The sequence below is a fragment of the Pteronotus mesoamericanus genome, unplaced genomic scaffold (genome assembly GCF_021234165.1).
Source record: "Pteronotus mesoamericanus isolate MK-2021 breed Mesoamerican mustached bat unplaced genomic scaffold, CSHL_Meso_final contig_74, whole genome shotgun sequence".
Classification (NCBI taxonomy): Eukaryota; Metazoa; Chordata; class Mammalia; order Chiroptera; family Mormoopidae; genus Pteronotus; species Pteronotus mesoamericanus.
Genome location: NW_026555247.1, coordinates 15,051,459 through 15,071,239, shown reverse-complemented (window position 1 = coordinate 15,071,239; position 19,781 = coordinate 15,051,459). Strand labels below are relative to the sequence as shown.

The following is a 19,781-nucleotide window of genomic DNA, read 5'->3' as shown; positions in this document are numbered from 1 at the left end:
TTGGGTCTGCAGCCTCCAGAATGCTGAGACATGAATTTCTGTTTTGGGGCCACCCGGTCTGTATTTTGCTATGGCACCCCTATCGAACTAATACAATATCTCATAGATCAGGCCTTTGGTTTTCATTCTGTAATGGCTTTGGTTAAAGTTATGTTGATCAGACATATTCCCAACCTACATTCATTCATTCATTCAGTCAGAAAATATTTACTGAGCATTTACTACATGCCAGGCACAGTGAACAGAAGAAACAAATCCACTGTCCTGGGGCTTTTATTCTCCTGAGGAAAGAATAATGACTTTAGGATAAGTACAGGGAAGATGTAAATAGAAAAATAAGACAGAAAACAACTACAGAGGGTGTATATGTTAGATGGGAGGGGGAGGCAAGAAAAGCCTTTGGTAGGAGATGCCATGAAATTAATTTGGTGGATGAGGAGCCGGCCTGGTCAAAGATACTGGAAAAGCATTTCCAGCAGAGCTGAAAGCAAGCTGAGAGAGAATTAGGTTTGAGGGACGGGGGGAAGATAGCGTGGCTAAACCACAGCAAGGTGGACAGTGGGGAATCTCCCTCCTCTGCTTCATGCTTCATTCCTCCAACAGAGCCCATGTTTTAAAGTATAAGTATGAGAATATCATGCTTCAAATGTAAATTTTCAGTATATTTTACACTGTTTGGTGACCTATGAACCCTTTTTAAAGGCTTGTTCCAACCTGCTTTTTATAGCCTCAACTTACTCTATATCCCAGCCATCTCAACTGTGTGTTGATAGGCATCACATACTTCTCTGTCTGTATCCTGCAGGCAGTGAGCATCACGTAAGGGAAAGAGCATGACTTGGAGTCAGACAAAATGTATTTTCAAACTCTGGCTCCCACAATTTTACTTGGAAGATGTCGGGTAAGTCCTAGTTTCTCCCCGATCCTCTGTCTCCACACATAAAAAGTTGGCTTAATAATACAGACCCTGTGGAGAGTTAGTATAAGAATTAGTGAAAACCTACTGAGAAAGTTTAGCCTTGTGACACACATTGTTCCCTATGCTAGGATATCCTGCTACACATCTTAACCTTGTAAACTTCCTCCATCTTCCCAGACCCAACTCATATGACACCTTCTCTGTGAAGCCTTCACTAACTCCCACAGACCATATGATTATCCCATGTTCCCACAAAACAATGCATATGTTGTACTGTCACATGGCATGTTCTGTAACTATAGGATTTTACATCTCTGTCTCCTCTAGAATCATTACCTCCCTCAGGGTAGGAACTGCGACTTCCTCAAAGGCCTGTTAGTTAGCCAGGAGTCCTAGCAGGCACAGAGGGCTCATTCAAGTTAGGGTATTTGAGGAGAGTAAATTAATGTGGCTATAAAGGCATGGTCAGTGTGCAACAAATCAGAGGGGAGAGTGCAATAAATTAGAGCTAATAATGGGGCGAGGGGAGTCGGATTTGACCTGAAACATAAGGCAGTAAGGGCTTATCAGAATTTAGAGAGGGATGTATGGACAAGACCTTCTGATAGGAGCTAGTCAGTGGATGCTGACCACACAGGGCAAGTGCGAGGCTCAACCCCACTCTTCCCCTTCTACCCAACATTCTGTTGGGACTCCCCCAAAGCTGAGCCCAGTTAGAACCCAGAGGGCCTTCTCTTTCTCTTTCCCCTCCTAAACAATTCTGGCCTTCAATTTAAAGCAACGTAGCACCTGTGCTACAGAGGAGGTGAACGGGGCTGCTGATGGCCCGGAGTATGAGCGCAGGACCTAGTGGGGTGAGGGAGGTATGAAAGTGGAGGGGAGGCCTGGAAATGGTTGCGGAAACAGCTTGGTAAGGCTGGCACCTGCACAAGGAGTGGCCTGATGTGAATGTCAGAAGTCAAGCAGGAAAGGGAAGCTGCCCATTCCAGAAGGGTGGGTAGGCAGCCTATCAGGAAATCAGAGTCTGAGTGCAGTAGAGACCTCCCACATGCGGGAGGTATGGTAACCACGGTGGAAGACTGGCTACTAACAAGGGGATTAATCAAATCTTTATATATACTAACGATTTCTCACTGTCAGTATAAGATGGCTATGGAAAAGGAGAACACTGGACTGAACGATAGGTATTAAATTAAGATGAGAGGTTTTAGTGTGAACTCATGGTTTATAAGATATAGAGAATACATGTATAAATAAGTGTAGATATAAAGTGTGTTACGTTTATATATTGTCACTAGGCTCATACTTTTTCCTCTAAGGTATTCCTTGTCTTCAAGGCACAGAGGTAAAAAGGTATTCACACATACACACGTGTACACTCACAGATGTGTTCTATGTATTCATATTTTCTAGCTCTGCTTAGAAATACATTAATATATTTCATTGCGATGTCCTAGATCTGGGAGCAGCAGCACCTTATCAGCAAAGAGCACAAGTTTTGCAGGATCTTGATTTCTAAACACCATCCTCCACTAAAGGGAACCATGGTTTACTGAACAAAGTGTACATTCCGGGGCTGTGGCAAAGAAAATATAAGATGAGACTAGGATAATTTGATGTGCTTCAAGGTAATGAAATGCTCAAAGAATAATGTCATAGACATAGGAACCACTTGAACAGGCTCCCAGTAACCAAATGCATGACAATCAAGCATAATCCTATTGAGAAGATAGGAAATAGTAAAACCATACAGATAAGAATAAATGAATAAATTGAGAGTCTAAAGAAGGACAGTATATTTACACAGTTTGAAAGACTCTCCTCATTAAACATGATTTAGCTAAACACATAAGTAGTAACTTTATACTGGAAAAGCTTGGCAGATACATTTTAATCAAATGATCAAGTAAATATAATCAGTACTGAGACAAATCAAAATTGTATGCCACCTAATAGTTGCAAGGAGAATAATACAGGATCATTTATCATATTCCTCCCAAAAATACTTAATCTGAATCTAATCACAAGGCAGTATCACACACACTCCACATAAGTGTCAAAATCATAAAAGTCTAGGGACAGTTGAAAACTCTTCCAGAATAAATGAGATAAAGAGCCATGACAACTAAATGCAGTAACAGATTCTGAACTGGATCTTGTTAAAAGCAATATTGTTGGGACAACTGGCTAATCTTAAATACAGTCTAAGAATCACATGGTAATAATGATCACTGATAATTTTCTGACCTGGCTTGCTTGGATTGTGCATATATAAGAAAATGTCCTTGTTTGTAGAAAATACAACCTTAGAGGCATAACATTGGGTTGGTCAAAAAGTCTGTTTAGTTTTTTTCCATAAAATGAAAGGTACATTTTTCATTTTCACCACTAACTTTATTGATTTGGCTATTTTGAATATGTCAGCTATCTCCTGTGTAGTATAATGTTGATTATTCTCAATTAATGTCTCAATTTAATTGCTATCAATTTCCAACTGTCTTCCTGACTACGGAGCATTGTCTAGCATGGTATCTCTAGCACAAAACTTCACAAACCAATTTTGACACATTTGATCAGTCACAGCACCTTCTCCATACACTGCACAAGTCTTTTTTTGGTGTTTCAGTTGTGTTTTTACATTTCTTGAAATAATAAAGCTTAATATGCCAAAAATGTTACTTATTTTCTTCCATCTTCAATATTAAAATGGCTACACAAAAATTCACCAATTGTTATTTTTTTAAATGCATGCTGATATGACAGCTGTCACAATACAATAACAAAATTGTTTCAAACGAAGTTAAAGAGAACTAAACACTACTAGAGACATCTTACAGAAAAAAAGAGAACGAGCTTTTTGGCCAACCAAATATTTGGGAATGGGGACAGGATGGATCATCAGGCTTGAAATTTATTCTCTATGTATCTTTAAATTTCCTATCAGTTTATGATTATTTCAAAATTAAAAAAAAGAAAGAAAACGGAAGGCATAAATCCTCCCAATGCAGTCATCTGTATATGATGAGTTAGCCTCCTGGACCTAAGCAGAGTGAAAAAAGTTGAAGGGTGGATCTAGAGGGACAAAAGAAAGACATCCATCTTACTCCTCAGTGACCTCTTAATGTCCATTGGCACTGCTGTGTGTGATATCCACATTGATGATTTCTCATGGATTTGCGTTTTCTATCTCTTCCCTGGCTCCTTCCCATCCCCTTCTTAACCACACTCTCACAAATATAGGTATATCTCTGAGGTGACTGATATCATAGACAGGGAATACCTTCTCCTCTAATCCCATAGCTGACCTAGAATTGACATAGATTTTATCACTAACTCCATTTTAAGAATTTATTTATTTACTTATTTTTAGAGAGAGGGGAAGGGAAGGGGCAAGAGAGGGGAAGAAACATCAATGTGCGAAGAAAACACTGACTGGCTGCCTCTCGCATGTGCCCCCGCTGGGGGCCGGGCCCACACCAGGCATGTGCTCTGACTGGAAATTAACTGGTGACCATTCATTTGCAGGATGATGCCCAACTAACTGAGCCACACCAGCCAGGGCAGTCACCAATTCCATTTTATACAGTCCCAAAATCTGAATATATAATCATTTCTGGACATTTCATATACTAGGAGCACATCAACCAAAAAGGTTCAAACTAAACTCAATACCTACCTTTGTGCCTACAGTGGGCACTGTTAATTGACTACCAACTTCTCTCCATCCCTCCCCCATTACACATCCTTATAATAGAACTTCCTACAAACCAGATTTCTGAAGTACCCTGACCTCTGCCACAGTTCACCATTTTATGTGTAGGTTTCAAGAGTAGGCCTGGCTGCTTTAAACCAATTTGCATATTCTATTTCCTTACATAGCGGCATTGTTTAAGAGGTGGTCATGTGGTCTAAGTAGTACCCTTAGTGTGACTCTTAAGTCTTTTCTTTGAAATACTGAAAGTATTTTCTTCATGAATATGAACCAAAAGGCAAGTACCACTTTTTAAAATTCAGGTAGCCATCCTACACAAAAGGATTCAAGTTTAGAATAGTGACAACAATAAGGGAGATGATTTTAAACTTATTCATTAAATAATAATTAAATGGGTCCTTAATAATAACTGAGACCAGGACCAACAACCAGAAGCCCACTCTAACCTCTCTTCTAGTTACCTGAGCTAATAAATCCTCTTTATATTTAAGTCAGTTTGAGTTCGATTTCCTGTTATTTGTAGCATAATTTGTGGAGAGTAAAATTAAATATAAAACTAGATGTGGCAATATTTATAAAACAACTCATAGAAAATAAAAAAATGTGATCTAAGATAAAAATACCTTCTAAAAAAGAAAGAAAAGTACAAATATAGGAAATCAAAACACCAGACACGCTAGCTTAATGATAATTGGCAGTGGTGGGATAAATGGGAAACGTAGATTCTCATAATTTAAAGGTGTAATAATTCAATGAACCCCACTCCACATGGCCCAGAGTAAAAGGCCCTGTAGGACTGCCTCGGGAGAGAAATCAGGCAGAAATCTGGAGTAGTCAAAGGAAGGAAACGAGAAAGCTGGAAATTTCAAACTTTGTAAAAGTATGTGAAGTTAGCTTTCAAACAAGTGAAATTTTTAGATATTTCACATACTTACAGTACCTTCTACTGGCTCAAATAAATCTATATAATCAGACTCGCATTTCCATGCCTTTTCTACTGATTCTGTCCCAGAAAATAGTGGTGTTCATTCCCATTTGGATATTTATAAGCTAAACTGAAATATCCACAGTTTTGGTAGCAGAGGAGAGGGTTGAGCTCAGGGTTGAACCCTGAGACAAGAGAGACAGAAAGAGCTCTAAACTTCTTGGTATCAAATGCTGATAGGACCACAGAGCCTTTCTGTCCTCCCAAGTGCCCCTAGATAAAATCTCCAGTTGCATTTGAGACCTTTTAAAACTCCACCTCACTGGCAATCTGCCATTTATTCCTACAGATCTGGGTTGCAAATATGCCTGGAAGTCAGTCCCTTCTTTTCATTTCCAAGGCCAAAGTCCAAGGTCAGGCCCTTATCTCAGATCTCAACTACTACAATTGTCTCTTAACAGTCTCCCTGTTTTAACTTCCTGCCGGTTCATCCCATCCTTCACAGGGCCTCTGGCTCTTAAGAGAAAAAAAAAATACACTATTTTATTTATCCTTTGAGTCTTCTTGTCCTCCCCTCTGTCCAAGCACTAAAATATTTGTATAAATTATTCCATGCATGCCATTTCTCACTTGAAAAAATCTCTGATGGTACCCATTCCTTTAAAAAAAAGTTCAAAGAGCTTAGTCTGCAGGCAGGTCCTGGAACCTGGAATCACCCTTCAGCAAGTGTCCGTCTTTTCCCCTGGCCCAGTCACGCAGAGCTACTGGATCTTCTGGTCCGCACAAGCAGCAAAGCTTTGTAAATGAAATGCTCTCCCTCGGCAAAGATCATTGTCCCTTGATTCTATTTACAAAATACCTATTAGTTCTGCAAGGTTCAGGTATCCTTCCCACCATGATACCTTCTCCAACACTGCTTTCTGACTAACGTTCTTTATTCAGAGGATGTTATTCTTCCGTTTTGACATTTCCATTACTTTGCCTAGTCTTATACTAAATTTGGTGTGGATCCATCCAGTTACTAGACTTCTTCTGTGGTAATGAGAAAAGTGCATATTGTACTGAATTTTAGCATGAGGTTGCTTTCTCCTCTGTCTGTTATTCCTCACAGGGGTGTCCAACCTGTGGCCCAAGATGGCTACAAATGTGTCCCAACACAAAATTATATATTTACTTAAAACATTATGAGATTTTTTTGGGGGGGGGTGGATTACATGTCAAAATGTATTTAATGTGTGGCCCAGAGACACCAAAAGGTTGGACACTTCTGCCTAGAAGAGTCATTCTTAAATCTCTATATTCAGCAAAGTCTATTAGGCACATAATACATGCTCAGTAAATATTTCTTGAATAAGTATTTCCTGATGAACTAACTGCTATTTGTGGACTGGTACCGTGCCTTACTCATTTATATTTCTCACAATGACTAGAAAAAACTGAGTAACAAAAACTGCTACAGGCTGAATAAAACTTTGGGCTTAGACTAGCCTCCTGGATTACTGAAATATTTGGCTAAATCTAGGACAATTTGTCATTTTTTCATTCCAAAAAAGATGTATTAAGTATCTTGTATATGTCAAATCTTATTCCAGGAGCTGGAGACAGAATTGCAAACAAGATAAACCACATGGATGCTGAAGTGGAAGAAATAGGGTGTGACTAAAATGTAAGTCTCCACCACCACAGAAAAGTAAAAGTTTTTCTTAATTCCTGAACTCAATTCTCAGTCGCATAAGCTTGAAATCCAAGAGCCATCAATAGCTTCTCCCTATATCTTACTTCAGCTGTTATTTGACAAAATGTAAAATTGCTACCACTGGATGATGATGATGAAGATAATGATGACATTATCCTCCTCCTCTTTAATTTCAATGTTATTTTCCAAATTCAAGCCCTCATTTTGCCTTTTTGGAACAACTAAAATTGCTTTCTAACCACTCTTTCCACTTTCATGCTTCCCATCTCTAACATTCCTTTTTAGTACTGCCAGAATAATTTTCTTAAAAAGCAACAATATTATACATTACAACTCTGCTCCAAAGCCCTCATGGCTTTGCACTGCAAACACAGGGAGAACACTGTTCAGGACTCGCCTCATACGCAAGAATCTTCCAAAATCAACTTCCATTTTGTTTCTCCATATTCATTTGCACCGTTCTAACTAAAATCCAGACTTCCACAAAATTAGCTCTAGATTTTGTATCTGTGAACCTTCCACTTGGTATATTTCTATCTTTTTTTTTTTTCAAATTCTGCTTATCTTTCAAAGCCCAATCTTAAATTTGTCTCTGATTGTTCCTTCTGCATAAGAAAGCTCAGTATACTTTGAGCTCTCCCCTTAACCTTACCTGTTTCTACATAATATTTTGATTATTTATAAATACAGATTATATATCCAACTAGAGTGTATGTAATCAGATTTCATAAACATTTAATAGCCACTTACTGCCTTTTCCATTATTCCAAAACACCTAAAACATCATATTCATAGTAAATATTAAACAATTTTTATAGAATGAAGGTAAATTTCCAAACAAATACATATCAAAATAATATTTTTACAAATATAAACAATAACCTCTACCAAAGAAATATATAAGAATGATAGAAAACTATAGTTCAATAAATTTTAAGTTTGTATGAAAGGAAGTAAGTTAGTAGAAAACAGAATCAAATAAAAAGCTCAAAAAATTATTCACAGTAATGTGGAAATATTGACTCAATCTTGCTCATTTCAATTTATGGATGTACCTACCATTTTGAAATAGAAATTCATTTTGAGATACAAATTCATAACCATACATACACTATATCTATCAACTGGAAACTATATACAGTGTCAAAATTTATTGGAATCAGAATCACAAGGAAATGTTTCCTGTTTATCATTTAACAATTTTTGTGAAATTTAATAACAGTATATGTGAGGCATTTTTTTCCTTTTCTAAGGAAACAGCTTTAGAAGATGAGTATGCCTACCATTATGGGTTTATATTTCTATTTCCTTACTTCAGAGGCTTTTCAAAAATACAAAAATACACTTACAGCATTTCCAGTTATACTAAAAAGGAGATAAAAGATGATTATTTATAGGCAATCGTATTCATGATGATAGACTCTCAGAAGGCAACTGCAAACATAAATTTTAAATGCTTTTGGGAAGAGTTGAGAATAAAAACATTTACATAATTTCTTAGAAACCCTGGCTTTTTATTGCTACACTTCAATATTCCCTCCAGGCAAGGGAGCAGCTACTTCAAAGATTTATTTGATAATGGCGTGTTTGATTTCTTTGTTTTTCCTTCCCAATATGGGTAGGACTATTGTTTTTGCTCTACAGCAATATGATGTATTTTAAAATTTGAATTGGCTCACTACTGATAATTTTAAAAAATGGTTTTATTCTGGCAGATTCAACAAATACACCAATGCTAGCAATAAGTATATAAATTATATAAATATACTCTATTATTACGAAATGGTCCATCCACTATCAGTCATCTTCCATAACAGAATTACCACTTCATAATTATATAACTAGTGACTAATAGCAAATATCCAAACTTCTACTTACCTGCCTATCCACTTCCGGTAGCAAAAGCAGGAGGTATTGTTGAAAATGCTGAGGTAAGGAAGCAAACGTATGTTTATTTATTAATGCCCTCAAGTTAGTGTTGACAAGAATAGATCCTGGGGTTTCTATGTCAATGTCCTCAGCTTTGGTCCATTTCAAGTGTCCTGCGATAAAGAGCAAGAGGCATGAATTTATTGTAGACTGGAAAACTCATGCATGCGTACACACAGATCTATGTGTATATTGGAAATATATATTATACATACACACATATATTCATGAATATATTTAATTCTACCCCTTTTAGAAATGATATTGCAGAAGGAAATCTCCAAAGCTTTGTGTTTCTGTGTTGTCTTTAGTTTTCATAACATATACTTCACTCAATACCATCTATATTTTTAACTCCATGTAGCGCCAGTTCTAGATAGAGAAGTATTTAAATTATATTCTTCCAATTAACCAGATTTTTAAAAACTTTGGGAGCATAAATGGGAACAGTTACAATACGTGTAGGTTCTATAATACATAGAATGAATAATAACAGTGCTGTTAATTTTAATAGAGATAATGATAGTGCTGATAGATGCGTGCTTCTGGTGTGTCAGGTTGAGCACCAAGCACTGGATTATTTTAGAAGATTCTTACTCAGGTTATTTTGAGGGTAATCATTTAAAAAGCAATCCTTTATAAAAATATTAGCTGCAAGGTCTGAAATGCCAGTATGTTTTGAAGGATCATTCTATAACTCAGAGCACACTGACCTCCAACAAAAGTCTGCATGCAGAGTTCACAACTCGAAATTTGACACACAAGAAAATAATCTATCATGAGGGACAGTCAGCTGATGCATCAAACAGAAGAATTACCACTCTTAGTTATTTGAGCTAAGAGAATCATTGAATGTGGTTTTGATAGAGTGTGTTTTAAATCAAGGGTCAGTAAATTATGGCTTATGAACTATTTCCAGTCCAATTGTTTAAGTATTGTCTAGATCTACCTTTGCACTACCGGGTTGAATGGTTGTGACAGAAATCACATGACCTGCAAAGCATACAGTACTGCCTCTCTGTCCTCTGACAGAAGAATTGCTGCCCTGTTTTAAATAATTAGGGACAAAAGAAGGAATGAAAATCATTATGAAAAATAGGACATATAATTTAAAAAATAGGCAAATGTGAAACAGAACCATATAGAACTTCTAACAAAATTAGTTTTTAAAAAATTAAAACAATATTCAATAGACACAGAAGAATGTATCATTGAATAAAATATAGAGTTGATGAAGATATCTAGAATACAAAATATAAACTGATGAGTGAAAAAACAGAATCAAGAATGAAATAGAGGGAATGAAATAAGCAGTCCAAATGCATACCTGCAGGATTTTCAGAATGAAAAAAAGCGCAGCAGATGGCACAGAGGCAATATCTGAAGAGCTAATGGCTGAAATCTTTAGAATTGAACAAATGAAAAGTACTCAGATAAAGCAATACACTAAATCTGAAGAAGGACAAATACCCATTTGATGTGTTGAAATCAGAAAACATAAAAAATAAAAAGAATACCTTAGAACAATTTTGAACAAAAATAGATCACCTCCAAAGGGATGAAAATAAGACACAGAAACCTTATCCTCAGTAGACAACAGATGACGGTGAAATATCTTCAAAGGGCCAAGAGAAAGTAAGTGTCAATCTAGAATGGCATTAAAAAGTAAGTCTTTCAAAATGGCAACGCTACAAGAAAATTTTCAGTATCCAAAATGGAAACTCTCTTCTTTAGAGAATCATGCTGAAATAACCAGTAAATGTTTTTAACAAATGAACTAAATCAAAGAAGGAATGAGTGGGTAGCAAAAGCAATGGTAAACTGGAGACTAGCAGACACAAGTAGTTCCAAGTAAACTTATTGATTTAAAATAATACTAACAACTAGTGAGAGTTAAAACAAAGTGAAAATAAAATAGTAGGCTGTAGCCGTGGCTGGTGTGGCTCAGCGTATTGAGCACTGGCTTGTGAACCAAAGGGTCGCAGGTTCAATTCCCAGTAAGGGCACATGCCTGGGTTGTGGGCCAGGTCCCCAGAAGGGGGTGTGAGAGAGGCAACCACACACTGATGTTTCTCTCCCTCTCTTTCTCTGTCCCTTCCCCTTCGCTAAATAAATAAATAAATATTAAAAAAATACTTTATAAAAAAATAGTAGGCCATAAATGCATGCAAGATGAGAAGGTGTGATTGCAATGAGAATACTATGAAACCCTGGCATTGTTTGGAAACAAAAGAGATACAGGCCAGTTTGTTAAAACTCAAGAAGGTTTTACCCTTTGCGACAGCATGGATGGACCTGGAGAACATTATGCTAAATGAAATAAACCAGTCAGAGAAAAACAGTATCAGCCCTGGCTGATGTGGCTCAGTGGACTGAGTGCTGGCCTGTAAACCAAAGGGTCACTGGTTTGATTCCCAGTCAGGGCACAGGCCTGGGTTGAGGGCCAGATCCCCAGTAGGGGGTGTGTGACAGGAAACCACACATTGATCTTTCTCTTCCTCTCTTTCTTCCTCCCTTCCCCCCTCTCTAAAAGTAAATAAATAAGATATTAAAACATAAAAAAAGACAAATATCATATGATTTTACTCACACGTGGACTCTAATGAACAAACTGAACTAGTAAGCAAAACAGAGACTGACTCATAGACAGACATCAGGCTGACAGGTATAGCCAGGCATTAGGAGGTAGAGGGATCAAGCCAAAAAGGAGAAAGGACTCATGTACATGGACAACAATGTGATGATTGTAGGGGCTGGGTAGGGGTATAAGAGTAATAAAGGGTAATAGAAAACATACAATAAAAATAAATTTTTAAAAAACTATAGGCAGCAATTGACAGGGGCAGGAGGGTAGGAAAGACACTCATAACTTCTAAATAAATGCATGGAAGGAAAATTTAATCAATTGAATAGAAGGCATAAAAGGAGAAGTAATTCTTAAAAATTAAGTCCCACACAATCTAAGTATATATAAATGAATTTCTGTATTATATTTAAAAAGTAACACAATCCAATTATATGATGCTTATGAGGGATACATTAAAAATCACATGGAATGAATAAAAATGAAGAGATAAACTAAGAAACTCTAGGCAGACATTCGAAGCAGAAAAAGACAATACTATAATACTAATATCAACAAGATAATCAAAGGTAAAAAACCTTAATGGGCATGAAAAGATCATTCCTTAATTGTAAAGGACCTTAATTGAAAAATATAATGACCTTAAGCCTGAATCCATTTAAACAGTCTAGCATTCAAACTCTAAAATTGAGAACTAAAGAAAGAAATTGGCATTACACAATTCCAGTGAGGAGTCTTAACATATTTTACCAGAAATTGTGATATCAAACAAAAAACTTGTCAAGAATAGAGGACTTCTAAACTCAATAATCAATCTTGAGCCAATAAATTTAACATAGGGCACTGTACTGAGCCCTAAAGGGAAAACAATGTTTTGGTCAGCACTCAGGGATGATAGGGACAAAAAAAAAGTAAGAAAACTAACCAGTGAGTCTCAACAAACAACTGAAGAATATAAAACCTTGTCTGTCTTTCCACAGAGAAATACAATCAGGTATCAAGAACACAAACACAGCAATTGTCTAATCCTCCCACGCCCATTACATATTTCATATTCAAAAACACATTTCTAAGTATTTCAAAAGTTAAAGGAAAACATTTGCTATAAAAATTACTAAATAGCCCTGGGATTCTCAATGATAAAGCCATAATTTGTAAAATGCAGCTCAATTGGTTTTAAAGGTAAATTGTATATATTAAAGAGTGGAAAAAATATTAAAAACTCATGGGTTAAATGTACAAATCAAGAAGTTAATAAGTGAACCTGAGAATAAAAATTTGAGAAAGAAGAAATAGAAGATTATAAAAAATAAAATTTGGCATTCATTAAATAGAAAAAAAAGGAAAAAATAGTTTTCTTTTTATAGACTAATAAAATAGGCATACCTCTAGTGAAAGATGGCATAAATGAACATGAACAGGAATAAAAGGTAGGTATATAATTTGAGATATAATATAGATTTACAAGGCATTATAATTATAATAAAAATAGGTTTTAAAAAGCATAATACTATGACTGCAGCCAATATCTTTCAAGACAGATAATCTATTATAAGTTTATAAATTTTCAAATTTAACTTAAAATAGAAAACCTGAATAAATTTTTAAAATACTTTTTATAATAGTTAAATAGGTATAAACCCCCACCCCACATGCACACAAAGCATTTATTATAAATAGCTCTAAAGATGAATTTTACCACTACACCAAGAAACCTTCCCATTACTTCATTTTATGTATATTCTAGTGAATAGGTAATGAAAGAAAGCTCTTTAATTCACTTTATGAAGTTAATATAACCCTTACTTTCCAAAATAACAACAAAAATAGAATGAAAAAAAAACTTTCTTGGTCAATCTCCCTTATGAACACAAAAAGTACAAAAGTTGTACCTATCTTTAAAAAATGTAAAAGCATATCCAGCAAACTCCTAATATTTGTTGAGTAAAGGTAATAGATATGTGTATGTCTACTTTATGAGCATCTGAATCTTTCTATATGTTTGGAGTACTTCACAGTTTAAAAAAAAAGGGGACCACAGGGAGAGAATATTTGGAAAAAAAGCTTCTTTTCTCATCAGAGGCAAAGGTAAAACCTAGAGACAGAAATGTTGAAAACACAGCACAGTAATTTGCTTAGTTCTTTTTTTATGGCCTAAATATTCTCAATATAAGGGAATTGAGGTCATTTACCAAAAGTAACTCTGATTGCGAGGGGGTATTGGAGAAATGACAAAACTGAGGAACTTTTGAAATTCATACTATGAGCAACGTGAGAGTCAGGGCTTACGCTGCTGGTTACTATTCAGTGTGGTTCACACTTGTTAAGAATATCATAGAAAGAAAAAGATAAAGAGAGGTATATAGACTTTAATGGCTACCCCCCCCAAAAAAAAACCTATTTCAGAGATGTCCATCTAAGCAAAAATATGCTTCATAATTTCAGAACAAAAACGGAACAGATGAAATTATTGCTAAATTTGCTGCCACACGATGTTTAATTTCTTTTTAATTATCCTCATGCACTTACTCTTAATTGGACTAAGAACAATCCAATTATATCTGATTGTCTTGTTAAAGCTAGTAGGTACCTCATCTCCCTACTGTATTCAGAGGAAGAAAAAGATGTAGTCATTTTGGTGTTTAATTACTGGACACTAGAGAGTGCAAAGTAGCTGAGGTTGATAGAAGGGAGGAGGAGAACAAAGGTTGCCCAATTGCCACCCAAGTCTAAGCTATATAAAAAGACACTAGGCTGACTCCATGATTAAAAAAAAAAAAAAAAAAATCATGGGAATGTGTCCATTCAGGGTTGGGAACTTCTCTATTTTTTTGACCAAAGGGAACTGGAAGATCACCAGTCTGAGGAAAGACTGCAGACTTCGGCACTCTTGTTGATCAGCGGGTAGTCTGCTGGCTGAAACACTCATACTTCCCAGAAGGGAACCCACACCGGATTTACACATAAAATGCACAAACACAAACAGAGACATACCAGTCACACAGAGGGAAGGAGCACATGCCAGTGCAGACCAGAGCCTTTTGTGTCAAGAAGAAAATAAGTAAAGAGTTCAAAACAAAAAGAATACTTCATTGTTTAAAAGGAATTAGAAAGGAATGGTTCAGAAAGTGCTGGGAGAAGAAAAGCCTTCAAAGAGTGAAGGGGGAAAAAAATTTATCTGAGGTCAAAATCTAATCATCTACAACATGAATCCATGTAGCCTTCTCAAATGAAAAAATTGTGTGAGAAGTCGATCAGGGAGCATTGAATCCATTAAAATATAGTACCAGGGTTAATGAACTATGGAGATTCTGATTACAAAATAGAATATAAATATTAACAACCTTAATGCTTAAAAATAATAAAACTAACAAAAACATGGAGGTAGGAGGGGCTGTAAGTGTAATTATTTCCCTATCCTTTACAATATACTGTCCAAAGTTAAATGAGTACTTAAAAAGATAATCACTCCTATCTCAGTTTTTCATATTTTTAATATCTTTGGAGAGAACTTTTAGCTATAAATATATCTGTGGCAATGCTCAGTAATTTTCCTTTTTTATTTTACTTCTGTTCTTTTTTGCTATTCAGCCTAAGCTTAATTAAATTTAATACTTTAATTTAAATGGTAAAATAAGGTTTCTCTATGACGATCTCTGGCTAGAGTTACACATTACGAGATGTCAGGTAATGTTTATAAAACACTGGGACAAATTATTTTGGATGAAAGATTTAGGCTTATTTTTCAAATTTTATTTTTCTGCATTGATTTATTTTAAAAGTATATAACATTTTATGAAACCAGTAATGTTATAATTCTTCACTACAAAAAAGATTAAACCAAATAAAATTTATTGGAATGAATCCCAGAAGTTGGGCTCAGCAAGGACATTTATTACAAACCCCTCAGAGACATCCATTAGACTCAGATTTGTTTAGCAGGCACTTTGTAAACTAACTTCTGTGTGGTTAGGTAGGAAGAACTATAATTAAAAACTGGTTTAGGTAAAAGACCCCTAATTTAAGGAATGTACACTTTGGTTAGAGAAAAATGTGAAAAATTAATACAAAACAAATGGTAAGAGAGAATGCCATTAAACAATTTTTTAAATGCTTAAAATCCATCCTCTAAGTGCCCTGAAAAATGATAATGTAGCAGAGTTATCTCATAAAACCCATAGAGAGGTTTTAAATGAGTCTGATCCTTTGCTAAAATAAGGAGACAGGACATTAAAACAACTGATTAGGCAAGAAAAACATGTAGTTCAAACCTCATTTCAGCTGTTACCTACTTTCACCTCACTGGATGTTGTTTGGACTGCCTGATTATTTGGTAGCCTAATATTTACTGTTACAATAATTTTCAAGACGTATGATCTAAAAGAACTTTTGTAAATACTTTTAGCATTTGTTTTTATGCATAACAATGTTTCTACCAAGAATGACTATGAAATGGGAGAGGAATAACAAAATTTTGTTCGTTTTTTATTCTAATGTCATCAGAGAAATATTCTATAGAGCCATTGTTTTTTTTCAACACCCAGCTGCCCCATGTACTATGTCTATTCAATCAGAGAGCTACTGAGAGGAATATTCTCATAATTTTCATAAATGACCCTGGTTAAGAACAACCAAACAAAAACAAAAACGGAACAAAACATCTACATCAAAAGGAGAGGGTTCTCGGGCTGAGTGATTTATTTATCCTAAGGACTTCAAGATCACCATCAGAACTAGAATGATGATGCTGACGCTCAGGGGCTGAGGGGTATCGGGCTCCCAGCCCTGTCCAGGAAGCTGGCACACGGCGGGGCCTGAGGAAGTCTGCGGCGCAGCCTTCACTGCAGGGTCCCCGGGGAAACGCACTGGAGCCCGCTGCATGCTGGGCTAGATGCATGAGATTCCAAGACCCAGGTGAAAATGATACCTTGAACAGGGTGAATAACCTGCACTCTAAGTAACTGCCAGAGACCAAAAGGAAGCAAGTAAGGGACAATTTAAAAATGAAGGGAAGGGACAAGTCAAGGAACATGTATAAAGGACCCATGGCCAAAGACAACGGGGAGTGGGGAGAGGATTGCATGTGGGAGATGGGGGGTGGGTAGGGCAGGGGAGAGTAATGGGGGAAAACAGAGACAACTATAATTGAACAACAACAAAAATTTTTTTTAAAACATTTCATATCCTGTTAGGGCAGTGATTTTTAACCTTTTTCATCTCATGGCACACAAAAACTAATTACTAAAATTCTGTGGCACACCAAAAAATATATTAAATTTTTTGCCAATCTGACAAAAAAAAGGTATCATTTTAATTCATTCACACTGACTGGCTATTGTTGTGTTGGCTGTTGTCATTTTTCCTATTTGACAATCTAAGGGAAAAGGGGTCAGTGCCTCTGACTAAATAGTCAGGTATTGCATGTTTTAAAAAATTCTTGTGACACGCTGGTTAAAAATCACTGTTAGGGAAATCTCACAATGAGGATGAAAATTTGGATTTACACCCTAATGTATGATTTTGACTGAATTCGTTTCAGAATTACCAGTTTAAGTTAGAAAGACTTAAGAGTATTTGTTTCAATTCAGAATAGTTTCACCATGTTAGGACTTATATACAGTTACCTCTACCTAGAGATTGCAAAGAATGTCAAAACCCCATGACTGAAACTACATGAATTACATGTCTAACTCTGGTGGGAGAAACACACAAGAGAAAACCAGCTCTCCCTGCCTGGCTGGCTCAGGTGGGTTGCGTGTTCAGCTCTCCTGGCACTGGTTTGGAGCTATACGTCAGTTCACAAAAAATGCCCTTTCCTTAAGAGCAGAGGATCGTTTTCATTCAAGGGTAATCTAAGTGACTGTCTACTATGCTGAAACCTACAGAATGCCTTGTACATCCAGACAAACCTACTAGCCCATTCAGTGACTTATAAATAATTCATTCAAAACTTACTTAGCACCTACGAAATAAGAGGGATAGAGTAGGTGTGGTGAGAACCTCAAAGATGGACAAGAAGGTCACTATTCCCAAGGAATGAACAACTTAACGGCTAAGAGGGGAGAGCAAAATGTACATAAATATGCCTTATGGAGTACCAAATGCTATCCTGACTCTAAAATGCTTCCCAGCATATCGAATCTTTTTCTCTGTAAGATCCCTAAGTTCATACAACATCAAAACCGCTACTTTCCAAGAGAGACATGGGCTACTGTCTGGAGATGGGTACATTTAAGGCTCTTCCTTCTATTTTACATTTTTTCACTTTTCATTCTATAGTACTGAGCATATTTTGGAGGCTTTTTTAAGTACTACTAACTTCATGTGCACAAAATGAGCCATGCCACCAAGTTGCTGGCTAGGTTAGTCAGTCAGTCACCGTTCTCTCCCAGGAATTTCCTTCAGTTTATTTTTGACAAACTTTTACCTTAATTGACTTAATTTAAATCCCAGCTTTTCCCTCCAACTGTTTGATTTTATAGGATCAGCCAGGAAATGTGAGAGCTGCTCACCCTTCTTCTCTGTGTAACTTAGCGTACCTGCACGCTAACACCTACAGGTGTTACCTAATGTCATGTCACCGAGTGCCATGTTGCTCCTCAGTGGTGCCTAGAGATCTACAATACAGGCTAGATGACTTGAAAGTCAGACCATATCCAGGATTAATGGTTTAGACCTTGGAGCTAGCTGTGCCTTGGCTTGTGTCTTAGCTATATCATTTATGGGCCAACCTCCTTAATCCTCTGGGCCTCAGTTTCTTCAGCTGAAAAAAATGGAAATAAGTCTACTGTACGTAATTGAAGTACGGACTAAATGAGATAACATTCGTCAAAATATCTAGATCATTGCATTAAATATGGGCAGTGGATACTACTTTACTTCTCCATTCCTTCATTAAGGCAGCTTCATCATTTCTACTACTTTGTAGTCTACAAGAAAGCAGGTTAAAAAAGAACACAGTGATCTCCTTTATGGCTTTTTACCTTTGTTAACAAGTCAGCTAAAATACTCTGACAATACAATTTTTAACATGTAGATGTTTACTTGCTTCTAGGTACATTAGATTATAAGCGACCCTAACAGAAGGCCTGAGCCCCCGAGAGGACCCTGACTACGGAGCCCACACTGTGGTTGAGTTCCAGTCCTGAAGTTAGCTAAGTGGGTAAACAGGGAGGCCCCATGATTTGAATTTTCTTGAACTCATCATATGGCCTGGCTTTACTGAGATTGTTAGCAGGCTATTTTTAACTAAAGGTCACTGACTCTTTAAATTACTTAGGGCACCATAGCATGGCACGTTTTTAGGACATTCTTTACGTATCATTCTCCTATTACAATTTTCTATTTCAGCAACTACTCAGAGTTAAGGACTTCTTTTACAATACCCAAAAGGCTAGTAGAAAAAAAGACACACATCTGTATAGGTGTAAGTGTGGTTGTACACAAACACATACATACATTTTCAGCTACACACAAACTATAAAATTATTTGGCCTTGGAAATAATGCAAAAGAATTAATTATGCTACATTTAAATAATTAAAACCAAAATAAACTCTGCTTCCCAGAAGATATCTTATCTAAAAATATATAAAGCCTATTCAAAGACTTTTTATTAAAAGTATGTTTGTAGGGGTTAGCAAAATTCCTGGTATATAGTAGGCAATCAATAAACATTTACTGAAAAAAAAATAAATGAGTCAGAATCTTGCTTGAATTTTACAAGCAGACAAACTCTGCAAATAAGAACTGCCCTACGTTGCCAAGAAAATAAGTGGCAGAACCAGTAATGAAGTTCAGGTCAGTAAATTTGTAGTTTCTATCATTTTACAAAATGTTACAATGATCCAGATCATTATCATTACCCTCACTCAGAGGTGAAATAACTGAGAGAGAAAAATGAAGCCATTAAGTCCAGACTTCCAGCAAGGCAGATTCAGTAGAGAATTACAATGTTCAGGCTAAGATACGTTTATTCCTGTCTTTTTAATTCTCATCTTTCTTTTTCTCTGAATGC

The 19,781-nt window shown here is 36.3% G+C and overlaps 1 protein-coding gene across 1 annotated transcript in view; it reads right to left on the bottom strand.

Moving 5' to 3' along the window:
- Positions 1-19,781, bottom strand: part of ASXL3 (ASXL transcriptional regulator 3) — a 164,958-nt gene that overhangs the window by 52,737 nt on the left and 92,440 nt on the right. The window contains exon 11 of the mRNA XM_054583813.1: positions 9,131-9,294. Within this exon, the coding sequence (XP_054439788.1) occupies positions 9,131-9,294 (164 nt within the window). The remainder of the gene's footprint in view (positions 1-9,130; positions 9,295-19,781) is intronic.